Below are 19,277 nucleotides of genomic sequence, written 5' to 3'. Positions count from 1 at the left end.
GACTTGGTCTCATAATATCATTTATGCCTATAAACTTGAGTTGCATCTCTCAGGTTAAAACAATCTTGTTTAACATTTATATATTAAGAACAAGAACATTTTGCAATCCTTATATTTATTTTCACTGACTTCCATTTAAAAAAATCATTCATCTAAGCATAAGGAGGGACCTGCTTGACTCTATGGAGTCCAGGTAAAGTTTGGTGGAAGGAAGATCATATAGTGGGGCTGTTTTACATGAGCTGCAGGCTCCTTGCTGTCCTTAATGTTCCGGTGAGACTTTCATTAAAACCTCAACTGGTTTCCAGAGAGTTCTGGGCAGAACCCCCAACAGAACCTCTTTGGGTTGAGTTAGAGCAGAGACGGTGAGGCCAGGTGGCGTGGGACAGATGGTCTGCTGCCGAGCGCGGCAAAGACAACCGTGGATCGTTTGCAGACCCAGTTAGCCAGTAGAACCCACACATCCACGTGGAGAAGTTAAAAACTTAGCTAAGATTTGGACCTTCTTCCTGTTCTGCTCCAGCAAGTTAACAAACTGGGGAAAAATGTTTCCATGGCGACACTGACATCAAACATGACAAGTCGGAAAACAAAGTTTTAGCTTCGAATAATTTACCGATTACAGCAGAACCAATCGGGCTGGAAAAAAAACAGAAACGGTTCGCGTTTAAACCCGGAAACGTATCCGAACAGAACTCTGTCTAAACGGGCCGGTCCAGATCGGGCAGAGAGAGGTTCTGTAGACTGGATCTGGTTTAGGAACCGGGTCCAGGTGAGGAAAGTGCCATGTTTGTCCAGGTTTGGGTTACATCTCATCCGCGTGTGCAGGTTTGCCCGTGTCGGGACCTCTCCTCTGATCCTTCACAGTCTGCCCGGCGACAGCAGCCGTCCCGTTCTCTGATTGGCTCCTTCCAGGGACCTCATCCTCAGCTGAGCTCTCCGGGGTTCTGATCCGCTCTAGGAGTGCAGCGGAAGGCCCTGATTGGCTGAGCTCAGCCAGAGGGGAAGAGGAGTCCGATCGTGAAGCAGGACCGTCGCCGTCGTCTGTTGGGCTGGAAAAGTTCGGGTCCGTCAGGATGTTTCTGGATAAAACTGCAGAAAAAAAAAGAAGAATAAATCCTCGACGTTCTGACCCGTCTGCTGGGGTCTCGTTTAGATCGACAAGGAACACGGACCTCCTGTGGTTCTGTAGTCGTCGTCGGCTGACAGGCGGCGGCTGAACGGACTGAAACTGGGCAGGATGATCAGACTGAGGGACACCAAGATGATCTGAGGAGACAAGAGGAACTCAATCCCTGAAGCTTCTCTCAAACCGACCCGCTAGAACCAGACCTTCCTGGTTTATCGTTACAGTAGAACCCAGAGGCTCCCAGTGCTCCTTACCAGTAAGCAGGTGCTGGTCTGGGCTCCTTTACTGGCCGTCTGCTTGATCAGCGAGCGGAGCTGCTGCAGCTGAGCCAGCAGGGACCTGAGGGAGGAACGGAGCGGTGATACCAGCTAAAGGTTCTGCAGGGTTCAGAACCACAGATCACAGTTCCTCCAGAGGAACCAGAGAAAACAGGATGAAACCGAACGTGTCGGATCATCAGCCTGCAGGCAGCAACCGTCGAACCGAGGCTCATGATCTCACATCGAGACGAAGACTCTTTACCAGGAAAGAGCCGAACATTCGATTATTCATCTTCTGTTCTGCTCTAAATAAAAGTAATGAATGCTGTGAATTCACTTCTGCTGTTAGCTCTAAGATGCAGACTTCTGTACGACGGTTTCTCTATGTTGCCTATGTCTACGTTTTCTGTCCCTTTCAAATAAACTAAATAAATAAACCATCTGCCAGTTGCAATTAAATCATCTTCTAGTTCTTCAAATCAAACTAAATTAGTGTTGGTAAATATTTGGAGTGAATTTAGTTTCATTATTGTTGCTAAAGGAAATGTTTGGTAAATGGAAATGAAAAAAAATGCAATCTGGAAACAAAACTTTATAAAAAAAAACTTCCTGATAAAAAAAAAAAAAAAAGGGGTAAATTAGCTAGGGATGCGCGATATAATTGGCCCCCTATCGGTATCGGCCTTAAAACGGAACATCGGACATCGGCCACCCCACCGATATTTAACCCGATATTTTATCAGCTTCTGAGTTTCTAAAGTCTAAAAAGAAAAAAAGAAAATACTACTTCTTCTTCCTCAAAAACTTCTTTTTTACAGACTTAAAAACTTCTAAAGACGAGGGAAAAAATATTGATACATTAAAATATCCCAATATCTTCCTATGCTGATATATTGCCATTTAAAAACACCATATCAATCTCTTTTACTAATGAAATATTGCTATATGTCATCGTTACGCTACGAAATCCCCCGAAAATCCACGAAATGTTGCCATATTTTTATATGTTGATATATTGACGCGGTATCGATCTATTTTACTAACAAAATCTCACAAGAATTTGCAAAATATCACGAAAGTTTGTAACTTTTCGTGAAATTTCACCAGATTTTGAAAGTAAAATAGATCGATACCGCGTTTTTAAAAATCTATTTGATATCAGCATATGAAAATATATTTGAGTTTATTATTTTTCAAAGTGTCAGAAATGGATAACAAAACTGCTATTTTCAATGACTACTTATTTTTGTCCAGCTTTAACATCGGTATCGATATCGGTTATCGGCTGCATGAGTTTTAAAATATCGGCATATCGGATATCGGCCAAAATCCCAATATCGTGCATCCCTAAAATTAGCTGTTTTCTTAGATTCTATTTGATCAAATTATTACAATATTTTTAATTCATATATTTCTAATATCTTTTTTTCCCTTTTAAATCCCTCTTTTTCGGGGTGCTACTGTGGCGTGGAGATGGAGGACATGATGTTGCAGCTTTGGGTCCCGGCGTTCTGTCAGACCAGCATACGCATACTCCTTTATCCCTTTAGTTTTATATAAAAAATAAACTTTAAACTACCTAAATGGGCGTGTATCCCTTTAATCATGTACAAAAAACTATTAAATTAGGTAGTGAAATAGTTTAAAGTTTATTTTGATACAAAACCAAAGAGATAAACACAAATCTGACGTCTTGCGTAATAACTATAGGTATGCTGGTCTGAAGGAACACCGGCCCGCCAAACTTTGCCAAATTTCCCTCCTTCTCTTTAATCCCACTTTTCTGAGTGGGTTCTGTCAAAAAAGGCCACATGTACAAAAAAAAACATGTAATAAATAAATAATAAATCTCTTTTTCAGATCGTTTTACAATTTTTTTTTTTTTTGGATTGGGCTTAAAGTGACTCTGAAAGAGTTAAAAATTGGTTAAATACGGTTGTCCTTTAATAACCAACGCCTTTTACAGTTGCTTTTTGTATCTATGCTTCTTTTTCTATGTCTGCTTCTGTCTCCTTGAACCCCAGTGGGCCTCAGCAGATGGCCGCTCACACTGAGCCTGGTTCTGCTGGAGGTTTCTTCCTGTTCAAAGGGAGTTTTTCCTCTCCACTGTCGCTACAAGCATGCTTAGTGTGAGGGATTGCTGAAGAGTCAATGAGTTGATGCAATCAGCTGGTTTTCCTTAGATAGAAAACTTTGAATCAATCTGACTGGATGATCTGGTGAACTGGAAAGTGACATGAGATGACATGATGTGAATTGGAGCTATAGAAATAAACTACATTGAAGTCAGTTTAACAGCAATGAATGTGTTCTGAATGCAGCAGCTCTATATAAATATATATATATATATATATATATAAATATATATATATATATATATATATATATATATATATATATATATATATATATATATATATATATATATATATATATATATATATATATATATATATATATATATATATATATATAACCTTAAATAACAATTCATTGTTCCCCATTAGGAAGCAATTTGTCAATAAAAACATCTGCAGTCTGGAATGCTAAAGACCTGCAGGTGAATATTTAAAACCTGTAGAAAACTGAAGGCTGCATCTTTCCCTTCGTATTTTTATGATGTACTGCTACTTTACAAAGAACCAAGGCATTTTAAATGAAAATACAACAGATCCAAACAGCAAAAGATTCATTGAATTTTGCCAAAGCTTTGCTGTTTTAATTTCCTCTGCTCAGCCTGTTATAAGATTCTGAGGTCAGAAAGGAAACCTCCTGTTTATGCCTTTACTAAAGGTCTGGCTGTGTATAAGTGGATGATTGTCTCCCTCTAGTGGTCAGGAGAACCTCCATTATGCGGCACGTTTTTTTTCCTTTGTATATGTTTGGGGTTTGTGTGTTAGGATTGCTTTTTGTGTTTGCTGATCTAATGTTTGACTTTGCAGGACCCTTTAAATTTGCTGTAAAATCAAATATTTACTCAACCTTTGCACTCCTGGGCCACCGTACCGTTTATCCGGAGGTGTCAAGTAAAGTACAAATGCTTTTTTCACTCACTTAAGTAGAAACATTAGCTATCTATGCTTTACTGGAGTAATCATTTTTTTAGACAACATTTTACTTCAACTCCTTACATTTAAAAAAAAAATAGATGAAAATTGTTAGTTTTGTTTTATTTAAAGGTATGTTGGAGGATTTTCGTGAATTTTTGAAAACATCCGCCCACTTCCTTTAAAAAAAAAAAAAATCAAATGCACAACCTATTCCCGCTCTCGGGAGGGAACGCCCATAAAAGTGCATGAGCCCATTTCTCCTCCAGGAGGTGCGGGACGCAATGATAAGATGGACGCTCCATTGGATCTCATCTCAATGGATCTCTTAATTATAATAAGTTTACCCGCACATAAGACTACTGTTACATTAAAAAAATCATGACCTGCTTGTATGTGTGTGTGTGTTTGTAGTCCAAGGGAAATGTGGGCATGTTTGTGGGGTAAATAAGGATCTGTGGCCACCGTATATCTACTAATGATGCAAATGACAAAATAAATAAACCTATTTTATACCAATATAGTGGTAGATAACTTTTACCAGCATTTCTCCAAATAACCTAATTTTAACTGTCGAGTAGAAACAATGGGAAGCCCGACCTGTGCTTTCAGTGCACGCCATCGCGTGAAAGAATCTACCAAAAACACTCTAGTCTTGTTTCTCTCTTCTTCTCTTATGACCTCCGTCCATTTTCAAAGAACTGTGGTGAGAAAGGTGAATTTCAGGCCCCGTCCACACGAAGTCAAACCCTGGCCTAAACGCACAAATTTTTCACCAAACCAGCCTCTCATCCATACGAAGCCGGCGTTTCGGGGGTCTGTAAACGATCTTTTTTTTATTAAGCCTTCAGAGTGGGAAGATTTTGAAACGCCGTTTTCGCGTTTCCATCTTTAAGCTCTAACCGCATTTTTTTTTTTTTACACGCATGCGTCATAGCGTCGCCTCTAAACACGCATGCGCGACACAGTATCACAACAACAATGGCGCCGTACTGTGTTGAATGGTTGCTGCTCATGCTACTCACCCTGCTGTCGGGCTTACAACAGAATCTTCTTCTTCTGGAATATCTCCAGGAAGAACAGAGCAATATCGACCACATAGTTCAGCACCTGAATTTGACTGAACCACCAAAATGGACCCGCAGGGCAACCATGTGTAAATATTAGTGCGCATGCCCAACATTTCGTCGCCTATTTTTGCTTTGGCACCACAGCGCCACTTACAGGCCTGGCATACATTTTGCAGCGTTTTCATGCATTCGTGTGGGCGATCACATTTATTTTTATGTCTCCGTCTTTACGGCAAACGTTTTGGAAAATATTAGCGTGTTCGTTTTGACTTTGTGTGGACGGGGCCTCAATGACCGTCTGAAACTGTAGCTTACCACATAAAAGTGCGCACGCGGAGAAAAAGATGTGTGGACGAGCACGTAGGACGGCCTTACGTACACCAGAATGATTGACAGGACTACTTATTTAGATGATCCACCCGGGAAAAGAACATCCTCCACTCTACCTTTAAAGTCGTAGGGAAGCGGCTAAAGTGAATGTGATTGGTTGATTATCAAGGGGGCGGGCTTGTTGTGGTGGAAGATGCGCAACCGTTTTGGTTGTGACCGGTTTGTCGGAAGCATCATGCTAACCAGTTAGCATCTTAGTGCTAGCAGGTTCCCAATGGGAAATTCCATTGGGACCAAGAAGCACTAAATTGGTGACTTAGAAACGACGCTGTCAAGGAACGCTATGGACAGCGGAAACATGCAAGAGGAGGAGAGTTTAGTGTCGGAGGTCGTGGATGAGTCTCCTCCGTCATCCATTTTTTATTTAGAGGAGGAAAGCGGGGACGAAGATGTTGTGGAAGAGGACGCCAGGGCGGCAGAAGCTTGGTTTGGTGTAGAAGGCTTCCAGCCGTACATGTTTGAGCCGTTGCCTCGCAACGCTGCCAGTTCTGTTAGCTCTACGCCTGCCGAAGACACAGACGTCCATCCCCGTGAACACTGGGACGCAACTCAATGGGAAAGGAAAGTATTCTGGTTTCAACCGTTAAATTAGCTGCGACACATGAATTAAAATGCTGTGACCGAAAACATTTGATTGACAGATGACCGTCGATATATGATTGGCCGAATTTAGGTGTTCAGGCTGACGTAGAACTAACTGGCCTGCAGAAGATAACGAAAAACACAGATTTTAAGACAGGATTTTTTTTCTCTAAATTTTGGGACAATATCATCTGATAAAGAGAACATTTATATACATGTTTAAGCCAGAATGATTTGAAATTTAAATATGATTTACCTACAACTTTAAGCTAATTTTCATTATTGCCTGTTGGTATTCAAAAAAAGAAAACATAAAAATAATTAATTTCATCAAAACAATTAATTTCTTTGTGGTTGGATTCGGTGCTGCCCCAACTTGTTTCTCACCACATACCAAAATAAATAGTTTTTCAAGATGATGCGAAGTTAAATGTGATGCTGTTACCATTAGTTATAAAACTAAGAAAATGACGTCTAAGGAAGTTATCATCCGGAATAGTAGAACGATGTTCCTTCAGTAGGGTAGTGCAGTAAAGCTGTTGGCCTTAACTGTTTTTTCCTGCATTAATTTTAATTTTATACTTCAAGTAGTTTTAAAAATTGTACTTTTACACTTTTACTGTAATAAGAAGCTGAAGTTGATCTTAAAACAGTAGGATTTCTACTTCTACTGGAGTAATAAACATGAAGACTTTTGAAACCTCTGATTTTATCCTGTTGTAACAAAAACATTGTTAGATATTATCTGAAACTGCAGGTTTCTAGAGGTGTTGAAAACAGCTTCTGGACTTGCAGATAATTCACAGACAGCGTGAGATGCAGATTAATCTGGATTATTTTAATTTCTGACAGGCGAGATGTTTTGATGCCCTGCATGCTTTGATCGCCTGGTCAGCCTGACTCCCCGTCACTAAGGGGTAGTCCTGTTTTTCAGTTCAATTTGCATGTTTTCTAAGCCATAACGAGGCGTATGTGGGGCTACTCTATAAACCTGGAACTCAATGCTAATCCAAACATTTTGAATTAAAAAAGCTTCCTGGATGGGAAGCAAAATGTCTTCAAACTTGGAAACAAAGTCTAGTTTTTGGATTGACTCTGACCGGGATGGTTGAGCGTCTTCACCAGCAGTGTGACAGAAAACTTCCAGTGATGATTAATCTTCCAAAGACGACCTGAGACTGATGCGTCTGTCTGCTGCAGGAGTTTCCCTGCTGATCCAGAAGCTGCTATGACCTTTATTCAAGGTCGTTTCCCACAACAGTAAAACCTTCAGCTGATATCTGCAACCGTTTGTCTGTTAAAATACGATAAAATCCTGTTGTTTACGTCTTTCTACGGGTCATTTATCGTGTTATTAAAGTGATTAACAGAGTGATCGTTCAGAGCGCTGAGATTAGCCTCAGCTACAGAGCATTAGATGCTGTTAGGATTGGTGTCATGAGTTTGATGTTGAAAAGCTTTGATCTCCAAAGTATTTCATATGCCCGTTTTTTTTTTTCTGTTTATTTATATTTTTTCTTCATTACTTTCATCCTCGCCAAGTATGTCCTCAAGAACATACTTTAGAACAACGTTAGCTCGCCTGCAGCAGCCGGGGCTAATGTAGCTCGCCTGCAGCAGCCAGCGCTAATGTTAGCCCATCTGCAGCAGCCAGGGCTAACGTTAGCTCGCCTGCAGCAGCCAGGGCTAACATTAGCTCGCCTGCAGCAGCCAGGGCTAACGTTAGCTCGCCTGCAGCAGCCAGGGCTAACGTTAGCTCGTCTGCAGCAGCCAGGGCTAACGTTAGCTCGCCTGCAGCAGCCAGGGCTAACATTAGCTCGCCTGCAGCAGCCAGGGCTAACATTAGCTCGCCTGCAGCAGCCAGGGCTAACTTTAGCTCGCCTGCAGCAGCCAGGGCTAACGTTAGCTCGCCTGCAGCAGCCAGGGATAACATTAGCTCGCCTGCAGCAGCCAGGGCTAACATTAGCTCGCCTGCAGCAGCCAGGGCTAACGTTAGCTCGCCTGCAGCAGCCAGGGCTAACGTTAGCTCGCCTGCAGCAGCCAGGGCTAACATTAGCTCGCCTGCAGCAGCCAGGGCTAACGTTAGCTCGCCTGCAGCAGCCTTCTCTCTGCATGGCCGTGTGTGAAGGCCCGCTGGCTCTGAGGGCTTTTTTTGTTCTATTTTGCGAAATTTTTATTTTATTCGTGTTTTATTCGTATTTTATTATTATCTAGAGACTATTAATAGGTGAAATACAGCTCCAGCCGAGCTGAGCGTGTGGTGATGTCATCAGTACGCTTCTGTTCCAATTGATCCAGATTTATTCTGCGTGCTCCCGTTCTCACCAAGTCCAGACTTTCCTGTGTTCTTATCAAGAACAGACTTGGCGAGGACAGGAGTCGGTACTCGCATTCTAGTGAATTGAGAAACGGCCACAGTCTCTCTTTGACGGCATCGTTGCCATAGTCACTTAGTTCTACTGAAACCTAGAAGGGTTCGCTCACATGTCTTGATTTTCCATCTCTGAGCTGTTTTTTTCTGGGTTCCTGTAAAGGTTCAGGCTCAGCGCGCTTTGGGTCACCGGGTCGAACGTGAGGAATGGATCAGAACCAGGTGAATAATCAGATTTCTTACATGTTGTGCTTCTCTAAGTGCTCCACGGTCCTCTGCAGCTCCTTGTTCTGGGCCGAGCACGCCGCCACCCTGAAGACACACAGATCCAGCTGAAATGACCCGGCCCACTGACACCGACTCACTGGGCTGATGACGTACTGGGTCAGGCCAGCAGGGGGCAGTGCTGTTCTACCTGCTCTCCAGGCCGTCAATGTACTCCTTCCTCCTCTTCCGGCTGTCCTGAGCCGACTGCTTGTTCCGGATCTTCCTGCGAACCTTCTTCAGGATCCGTTCCTCGGCCTGTGAGGAAAAGCGTTGGAGAATCAGGCGAAGCCGTCTGTGTTTTTGGCAGAAGGATCCGAACGCGGCGCGGTTTGACCTTAGTGAGAGGAAGGTTGCTGGGCAGAGAAACTCCCTCCTCCGTCAGCAGCTTCTGCTCCTCCTCCGTCAGCCGCAGGTTGGGAAACAGCTGCACCAAAACAGGAAGAGTGAGTCCAGGATCAGAGCTGCACCCCGATCCCCTTTACTCACAGGAAGGCGTACCTGGTGTCCACCTGAGAAGGGGGTGGAGCTTATGTTGGCGGAGCTGAGGCAGCCTGAGGATGACGACGATGATGAGAGCGCCGGCAGCTCGTTGACGACGCACGAGTCAGAAAACAGCAGCTGGGAGCTCCATTCATCTGGAACAGGAGGGGGGGGCAGGAGGACATCATCATCATCATCATCATCATCATCATCTGTTCAGAACCGCCTCTGACACACGACAGACTAACCCAGCTCTATGGAGATGATGTTCTCCTGGCCGGGTTCTGCCCTGGCTCCGCCCACAGAGCCGAGGTCATAGACCACCTGATAGACTGTTGCCGGTGCCGGCTGGCTGGTCGCCGTGGTTACAGCTGTCACTAGGGCAACGGGGGCCTCCTCTGAGATACCGCTGTCGCTCTCCGATGACGGGTCGGACGGCGCGTTGCAGAACACCTCGTTCGGGTCGACCGCTAGCATGACGTCTTCTGATTCGCTGTCGTTTCTGGTCACCTGACAGGAAACAGAGGAAATCATGTCCAACCCAGACCTGACGGTTCTTCAGTGCCGACCTGATCCAGGTAGAGACCACCTGATCTAAGGATGGTTACACCTGTCCTGACACTTACACAGTCCGGGTCCACAGCCCAGTTCTGCAGAACTTTCTCTGAGCCACCGAAGTCCAGTCCGGAGCAGCTTGGAGCGATGAGCTGCCATCCGGCCAGCGGCCCGGTTTCAGGAACCACCTCCCCGCTCTCAGCATCCATCAGCTGGGAAACACAACATAAAGAAATAAAATTTAGCAGATTTGGAGAATTCTGTTCAGCAGGGGGGGATTTACCACTAGCGTCCGCCATATTGGATCAGTCCATTTGCTGCACATGTTCAGAAAGGTCCAAACAGACAGCAGCAAACCATTTGAAAACAAACCATGCAAAGAGCAGTGTTGCCAACTTAGCGCTTTAGTCGCTATATTTAGCCACTTTTCAGACCCCTCTAGCACTTTGATTTCTAAAAAGCTCCTAGCGCCAAATCTAGAGACTTTTTTCTGCTACTGGAGACTTTGGAGACAACATCTAAAAGCAGCGAACTCTGCTCTCCAGAGCGAGTAGATTGGTAACCCCGCCTCCTGCTCTCCTCTATCTTGTCTGCTGTCATGATTCATGCAGCTATTATTTCATCCAAATGAAAAATGGAGAACAGATAAGCAGATCATGGCTTGTCTACAGTGAAAAGAAGGACTGGGTTATTTACTTTGGCCTTTTTGGAAACACAGGAAGGAGCAATCAGCTAAGTGAGCTTAGTGCTTGGAAAAAATCTTTCATTCCTTTAGAGACAGCATGAAAAGTCAGCTGAGTACAAAACATAGAGAGGAAAACAAGAAGAAAAGGGACAAGAAGAGAGGGACACAACCTAGAACAGATAATGGATGTCTATTCTATTAACATTTCTCTATCTGGATAATGGGTCTGTTTGATGTGTCTTCTTAATTCAGAGGGCCCCCTGCCTGTCTTTGCCTAGGGCCCCACATTTCCTAAATCCGCCCCTGCTAATCATCATCAGAATCAGAGAACGGGCGCCGCTCCTGATGCTGTTCTGTCGGTTTGGAAATGGCCACCAAACAGAATCAGGTGTCTGGAGCTGCTGTTGGCTGCAGGTGGAGGCGGGCCAGGTGAGCAAACGGATCCGATGACCTCAGCGCTCCAGGACATCCTGCTGAACACGCCCACAAACTCAAACAGTTCTTCCCGTTTTCCCATCCCGTCTGTGGAACCGGAAAGACCCGTTCTCTGCTGCATTCACAGCAACTGACAAACACTCTGCAGGAAGAACCAGCAGAACCTGCAGCCGCCGACTGAAGCTCCGCCTCTGAAAGGGGCTCCAAACTGGGAACGCTGGGTGGAGGTTCCTTCTTCCACAGACGACTGCACAAAAATCTAAAAACTCCGGCTTTAACCCTTTTTTAGGGCAAGTTACCGTTTTTCATCACTTGCATACTCTTTAAAATGGATCCCCACCCGTCCCTCAGTGAGAACTAGAAGCACTAGATCTATATCCATCCATTCAGCAGAGATCCTGCTACATGGCTGCACATCTGATTTTGACATTTAGCCAATTTGATGAGGCCTTCAATAATAGATTACCTGGAAATTAAGTTGGAAAAATATTTTAAGTCGAGAAGAAAAGATAAAAATCTGAATGAAAAGTTAAAAAGTTAATAAGTCTAGTTAACACTTATATTTAGGTTTTTTATTGGTTTATGTATGTACTTTTTGAAATCTTAATTTGAATTAATTTAAATCAATTTTATTTTTATTTTTATATATATATATATATTTTTGTTTTGTTTTATATACTAGTGTGCAATGAGGTTGACCGGCTTTTCATTATGCAAACAGTCAACATGTGTTTGTATGTTCTTATTGGAAATGAATAAAAACATTGTTCAAAAAAAAAAAACAGTTATATTTAGGTTTATAAACTAAATGATGTCAGAGCCAGTATCAGCATTAATGCCTCTAAAGTCATGTTAGACCAAAAAAAATGTGTTTATTTCGCTCCCAGAGAGTTTTTCATGAATTTCTTATAGAAGCTTTTTTGTTATTTTTCTTAATATATTCAGGAAAGTTGGCGTTTCTTGTTTTTACATTTATATTTATTTTTACCATCAAATTATATAATTATTTTTTTTTATGTTACCAATAAATACCATAAAACTCTGTTTCCATGTATGGTTAATACAACTATTCCTTATTATTTGTGCACATTAATTATTTTTTTGATACCAACAGTCCAACATGGAAAGAATTTTATTGGAAAATAATTGTTAGATATTTCAAAACTCCGTACATTATTTCCAAATTTGATCAAACTAAATCAAACTTGTGCTGGAGACACTAGTTGGAGATCAGACTCATGTCTTTTGGGATTGCCCAAAGATTAAGAAATTTAGGAAATTTCAAATATCTTGCATGCTGATATTGATTGGAATCCCCGGATCTTCGTTCTGGGAATTCCACCAAATAATTTAAGTAAAGAAGAGCAATAATTATTTGGTATCCTTGTTCTCGTAGCCAAAAAAACAATCACAATATGTTGGTATAAACCTTCACCCCCTACTGTGAATCGATGGAAAGAGAAACTAGTGAATAGGATGGAGAAAATAACAGCAAAGTTAAAAAGATGGAACCCTTTGAAGACATATTTCCAGTTATTACGGTAGTAAGATAAATGTAAACACACAGATACATATTTTATAGGCGTATTTAACATATATCTCTGTTATGATAAAAATAAAAGTCACTTGAGAAAGATCTTTCCTTTGTCTCATCCTCCAAGTAAAAAAAATTAAATAAAATAAAAAAATAAATAATAATGATAAAGAAGAAAAAGAAAAAGGAAAAAAAAACATGGATCTTCAGCTCGCCGACCTGTTTGGTTGTTGTTACCCATTTTTTTTTTATGGTTGTATTGAAATTGTTGTTTCTAATTGTAGGAATCATTGATATTAAATATTAATCTGATAAAATAAAGTCTTTGTTAAAAAAAAAAAAAAAACTTATGTTTTTGATAAAAATCCTTTCACTAAAATGCCATCAGAATATGAATGGTGTCTCAGTGTCTCCAAACTGGGTTCTGGGAGCAGGTCCAGTTCAGGACCAGAACCAGGATCAGTGAAGGTCTAACAGCTTCTTATCTCTCTGCTTTTTGTAGAGATAAACAGGATCTCAGTGTCAGCTGATCCATCAGAACCTTCTGAATCCTCCAGAAAAATCAGAAATCCCAGAACCGAACCGAAAGCAGCGAAAAGGTTCTGGATCTCAGAACCTTCCAGGCAGAACTCAGCAGAATAAATCCGGATCAGAGCATGCAGAAAAGTTTCACCCACCAGACCCAGACCCAGAACCAGAACCAGAAGCAGGCTGATACTCACACAGAACTTCTCTGTTCGGAGCTGATTCCGTTTTTTAATAAACTGGGTTCATCATCGGAACAATAAGGCACTTAAAGCCCACCGACTCTCTGCAGAGGATCCGCTCAGACTTCAGGAAACCAGCAGCTGCTACAGGCAGCTTTACAGCCTTCCGCCTCACTGGCTCCCCCTGCTGGTCGGAGTCGGCACCCGGTATGGCAGGACGTTTTACATTTATTGGCTTGACAGAATATGTAATCCAGATAAATGCACTTCTTCCTCGTCATCTATCTATCTATCTATCTATCTATCTATCTATCTATCTATCTATCTATCTATCTATATATATATATATATATATATATATATATATATATATATATATATATATATATATATATATATATATATATATATATATATATATATATATATATATATATATATATATATATATATATATATATATAAAGTATCCTCTGGGATTCTTAAAGTATGTCTGATTCTGAACTTCCAGATAATTCAATTCAGTTTTTTTCTATAGCTCATCTCAGGTCACTTTCCAGTTCACCAGATCATCCAGTCAGATTGATTCAAAGTTTTCTATCTAAGGAAAACCAGCTGATTGCATCGACTCATTGACTCTTCAACAATCCCTCACACTAAGCATGCTTGTAGCGACAGTGGAGAGGAAAAGCTCCCTTTGAACAGGAAGAAACCCATTTGACATCACTGCTGGTAAAAGTTATCTACCACTATATTGTAACTTTCCAGGAAAAATATGTTTATTTATTTTGTCACTTGCATCGTTAGTAGTATCTGGCCACAGATATTTATTTACCCCACAAACATGTCCAAATTTCCCTCCACAAACACACACACACACACAGGTCATGATTTTTTTAATGTAACAGTATTCTTATGTGTGGGTAAACTTATTATAATTAAGAGATCCATATAGATGATATCCAATGGAGCGTCCATCTTATCATTGCGTCCCGCACCTCCTGGAGGAGAAATGGGCTCATGCACTTTATATATATATATATATATATATATATATATATATATATATATATATATATATATATATATATATATATATATGTATACTTTACAGATTGATAAAATACTCTGTACTTTACAGATTGATTCAAAGTTTTCTATCTAAGGAAAACCAGCTGATTGCATCGACTCATTGACTCTTCAGCAATCCCTCACACTAAGCATGCTTCTAGCGACAGTGGAGAGGAAAAACTCCCTTTGAACAGGAAGAAACCTCCAGCAGAACCAGGCTCAGTGTGAGCGGCCATCTGCTGAGGCCCACTGGGGTTCAAGGAGACAGAAGCAGACATAGAAAAAGCAGCATAGATACAAAAGGCAACTGTCAACCAGCTCCACAGGCGGCCCCGTCCAGGAAACACACAGCCAGGCAGACGAGCTCCATCTACGTTTATTAAAAATAAGCAAATACAGTAGAAAAATATAGAGTTTAAAAAACGGTTGTTTGATCTAACACCATAATTTAAATAAAGTTTACAGTAAAATATCCTAAAATGAAATAACAAAAATAGGTCAATACAATTCTAAATACTGTAATTTGTTAAAATTTAATTTGCGACTCTGAAACTCCAAATATTTTTGGAATGAACAACGTATACAAAAATAATAAAAATAAAACGTAGGTAAATTTCATAGAAGAAAACGGAAGTTGATTTCGAATAAAAATAAATATAAAAATATGTGCAATAACCTGTTTCTCTATATCTGACCCCCAGTAAAATAACTATATATATAAACATCCATCTATATTAATACCCATGTAAAAACCCTGTAAAATAACCCTGTATAATGATCCTACTATAAAAATATTTTAAAAATCTGCCATATAGGGACGCACTGTATATTCTGTATATATCCCATGAAACTTTGTTCTTCCTTTGGCTCATTCTTTGTCTTCTTTGTAACGAGTACATCTCTCCGCTGTAATTTCCCTCTGGGATTATTAAAGTATGTCTGATTCTGATTCAATAAAGTCAGTCAATCAATGAAGAAATCAATTAATCAATCAAAAAATAGATTAAAACGAAAACCAGAACAGAATAAGGACACAAATTAATAAACTGCCTGTAATTAAAAATGACAAAAAATAAGAACTTTTCCGTTTTTATTCTGTATCCACAGATTAAAAAAAATAAATAAATAAAAAAAACTTCCCACACACTGTAATGCTTTATGTCAAGGATATAGCTGTGACCTTCATCAGATATGCATTATACGCTGAAATTAGCCGTCAAATTATTAGTGGCACAGAGGTTTAATCTAGAACATAAAAGTGCCCAAAGTCCAAATTACATATTTCATAAAGCCCTGAGGTTCAAAACCATTTGACATATTCACAATGAATTAATAATAAAAAACCAGAACAAGAGTTTAAACATACATTTTTTATAAATAAAAGTAAAATCTGTAAAGACTCTGAGATCAACGTGTAAAGTATTTATCCCACTTTAGTTTAAAAAACAACAATGGAAGAGGATTAGAGAAAAAATAACTGATTTTGTAATTTTATTTCAGTTTTTATCTAAGAATTTTGACTTTAATCTCAGAATTGTGCATCTTAATGTAGATGGGCATCATGAAGGCAGAGATGTGGAGCACTCAGCTTCACTGACAAACATGTGAGTTGTTTGGGAGAAACAGGAACACATTGGTGGAAAATGACGGAATTAGGCGACTTTTTACGTGCCTGAGGCTATTTCATTAATGGAAGAGCAGAGGGTGATTAAAACCATAGAGCTAGTTTACTTTCTACCGATATTAAACTGAAATAATATTTAGAAATCAGTTATTATTATTATTCTTTTTTTATCAGTGGCCCTAATCCTCCTCCGTAACAACAGTGAAAAAAATGTGTGGATTCTTTTTTCTTTTAAAAACAAAAAAAAATGTTGTAGCGTAAATTCCCCCCTAGATGGCAGTGCTGCGCGATAAACGAACTCCTGCCCACAGAAGAAGAAGAAGCACCAGAAGAACAGATCACCTGCGCCCCCTGCTGGATGCCAGCAGAGATGACAACGAAACGGAATAAATGGAGGCAACAAACTACACATGAGACGTTATTTTTGCGCAACTAAGTTGTCAACAGGTAACAGCAACTCACCTGTCCACACGCGACACGCCACTTCATCCGTGTAACTCGCCTAGGCGCGCGCCGGAACAAAGCTGACAGAGTTAGCAACAGTTGGTTTAGGCTGAGAGTAGCTGTTGTTAGCTCTGAGCTAGCAGAGTTCAAACGGCGGCTGTTAGCTGCTGCTAACAGTCTGTTCATTTTAAACGGTTGCCCATTAGCAGGGCTATCCGAGTGCAGCCTTCTGAAGCTGCAGCTCTCCGTTATGTCGAGCAGTCCTGATGGTCTCTGTGGGTCACTGGGTTCGGTTCGGTTCGTCTGCTCCTGTTTGGTAGCGGATTATAAGTCTGTGAGCCCCAAACAAAAACAAACCGAAACGATTAATTCTGACCCATATTCAGACCTGGATTAGTTTACCATTCAGAATAATGTGCAGAAGAACTCAAAGTTTTTTCTCTTTTCTCAGCCAACATCAGTGATTAAACCCGAAGCTAACGGTGAGCTAACAGCTAGCATTCCAGTCCAACATCCAGAACCGATCAGGTTCGGTTCTTTTCTTTAAGAAAATTCAGTTCAGAGCTCAGCTCCTCAATAACTAAATCGTACTCTACTTACATGAACAAGTTTTTACTTTATTTAAAACTAGTTTGAAGTGAAATAAGGTTGTAAATAGGTCATGACGTCATTATGTCGTGTTGATATGTTTAATAATGTATAATAATAACTGGCAACCGGCGCTTTGGAGCCGATTTGTTGTAACTGTGTCAGAGAGAAGAGCTGGGACTCTTCCGCTGCTGCTACTTCATCAATTATTTACTTGTTAATTTAAAAGCCAAATGAATTCACTTCTAACAGTCTGGGTGGTGTAAATATTTGCCTTTAAATAGGAAAATATGTGCTAATGATAATGATTTAAACTGAGGTGCAGGATGTTTCATAAAACATCTAGTTTTTGTTTAAAAAAGTTACAGAAATGGGAAACCTTAACCTGAGCTGCAGATTATTAAAGGAAGACACAACTTTCCTGACTCTTCAGACAAAGGACGCCTCAGACCGCAGCAACCTGTTGATTATTTATCCATTAATGTCTCAAATAGTTTTTAATTGATTGTAATAAACTAACATTTCTTAATAAACAAATATGTGCACTATAGAAAAAAAAATATGCATGAATTTTAATGAACTGCAACTGGAAAAGCCTAAAAATATACATAAGAAATAATTCAAAGCTATTATGCCTTTAATGCCCAAAGGGGGTATTTTATGTTAAAAAAATGTTTATATTTGAGTTTTATTTTCTAATGGCTTCTAGAAGTGCAATTAAATTCTATTCAGTTTATTTCTATAGCTCCAATTCACATCATGTCATCTCAGGTCAGTTTCCAGTTCACCAGATCATCCAGTCAGATTGATTCAAAGTTTTCTATCTAAGGAAAACCAGCTGATTGCATCGACTCATTGACTCTTCAGCAATCCCTCACACTAAGCATGCTTGTAGCGACAGTGGAGAGGAAAAAAATCCCGTTTAACAGGAAGAAACCTCCAGCAGAACCAGGCTCAGTGTGAGCGGCCATCTGCTGAGGCCCACTGGGGTTCATTCTTTAATTCTTTTAGTGAACGGCCTGTTTTAGAGACTGTATATTTTACTTTAGGTAACAATTCCATCCATCCATTATCTGTCACCCTTATCCCTATCTCCGGCTGTCTGCGGGCGAGAGGTGGGATCCATGATGGACAGGTTGCCAGTCCATCGCATGGCAACACAGATACAAACAGGACAAACATTCAAACACACACTAAGGAGGATTTATAGAAGCCAATTAACCTAATAGTCATGTTTTTGGACTGCTGGAGGAAGCCGGAGTACCCGGAGAGAACCCACACAGAAAGACTGTGAATCAAACCCGGAACCTTCTTGCTTGCTAGGCAACAGTGATACCCGCTGCTCCACCGAGCAGCCCCGTCTGCAGAGTTGAATCAGCTGCTAAATCAGTTGAGGACTGCTTCAATTATTGATTATTGTTTCAGTGTGAAGTAGAGTGATGGTTAATGAGGACTGGAAGCGTTTCACATGTTGCCAAACTGTATTGATGCTGTGTTGATCCTGTCTGACTGAATACTGACACCTGCTGGTCCTTTAAAGACACTACAGGCAGCTTATTTGACAGACTGAACTGAATTGATTTATTGACCTAATAGTGCAATGATGTGATTTAGGTTATATTTTATTATTTCATGTCTATATTTAAATTGAAAATATCTTATATATTTTTAGATGCAGCCAATAAATAATGTAAACATATAATGTGAACATTTAGGGGACAATGTGAATGAGGATGCTTGTGGACTAAATCCTATTTTTAAAATAATAAGTACAGTAATAACATTAAATAAACTAAGAGTAAATTTGAAATGATCTTTAATTCAGATCATAATCAAAGATCGTACCGCGTATGCGCGGCTTTAGAGCGATTAGCAGACATGCTTTGATATCATGTGATGTTTTGTTCGATTTGTTAATGTTTTTTGTTTTTGCTCATATTAAGACTCGTGTAATGATGATGTCACCACTGGCCTGAAAATATCCAGCATCGTTTGATCTCTATCGGGTAATCCTGCTCCCGCAGGCCTTCCTGGTGAC

The 19,277-nt window shown here is 40.4% G+C and overlaps 1 protein-coding gene across 1 annotated transcript; it reads right to left on the bottom strand.

Moving 5' to 3' along the window:
* Positions 1-431: 431 nt before the first annotated feature.
* creb3l4 (cAMP responsive element binding protein 3-like 4) lies at positions 432-13,681 on the bottom strand. Its single transcript, XM_038281175.1, has 10 exons — positions 13,528-13,681; positions 10,223-10,363; positions 9,845-10,106; positions 9,615-9,751; positions 9,451-9,540; positions 9,265-9,371; positions 9,093-9,161; positions 1,384-1,468; positions 1,176-1,269; positions 432-1,092 (listed from the first exon to the last, which is right to left on the bottom strand). The coding sequence occupies exons 2-10, from the start codon at positions 10,358-10,360 to the stop codon at positions 806-808; spliced, it is 1,269 nt and encodes a 422-aa protein (XP_038137103.1). The 5' UTR covers positions 10,361-10,363; positions 13,528-13,681; the 3' UTR covers positions 432-805.
* Between the last annotated feature and the right edge of the window lie 5,596 nt (positions 13,682-19,277).

Source organism: Cyprinodon tularosa, unplaced genomic scaffold, assembly GCF_016077235.1.
Source record: "Cyprinodon tularosa strain WSP-4 unplaced genomic scaffold, ASM1607723v1 ctg168, whole genome shotgun sequence".
In the NCBI taxonomy this organism is placed as follows: domain Eukaryota; kingdom Metazoa; phylum Chordata; class Actinopteri; order Cyprinodontiformes; family Cyprinodontidae; genus Cyprinodon; species Cyprinodon tularosa.
The sequence above is the reverse complement of the archived record's forward strand: the minus strand, read 5'-3'. Positions and strand labels throughout refer to the sequence as shown.

Coding starts and splice junctions, on each gene's coding strand:
- creb3l4 (XM_038281175.1), bottom strand. CDS start 10,360: ATGGATGCTGAGAGCGGGGAGGTGGTTCCTGAAACCGGGCCGCTGGCC. Junction 10,107..10,222: donor GGGCTGTGGACCCGGACTGT/GTAAGTGTCAGG, acceptor GTTTCCTGTCAG/GTGACCAGAAACGACAGCGA. Junction 1,270..1,383: donor AGACCAGCACCTGCTTACTG/GTAAGGAGCACT, acceptor TTGTCTCCTCAG/ATCATCTTGGTGTCCCTCAG.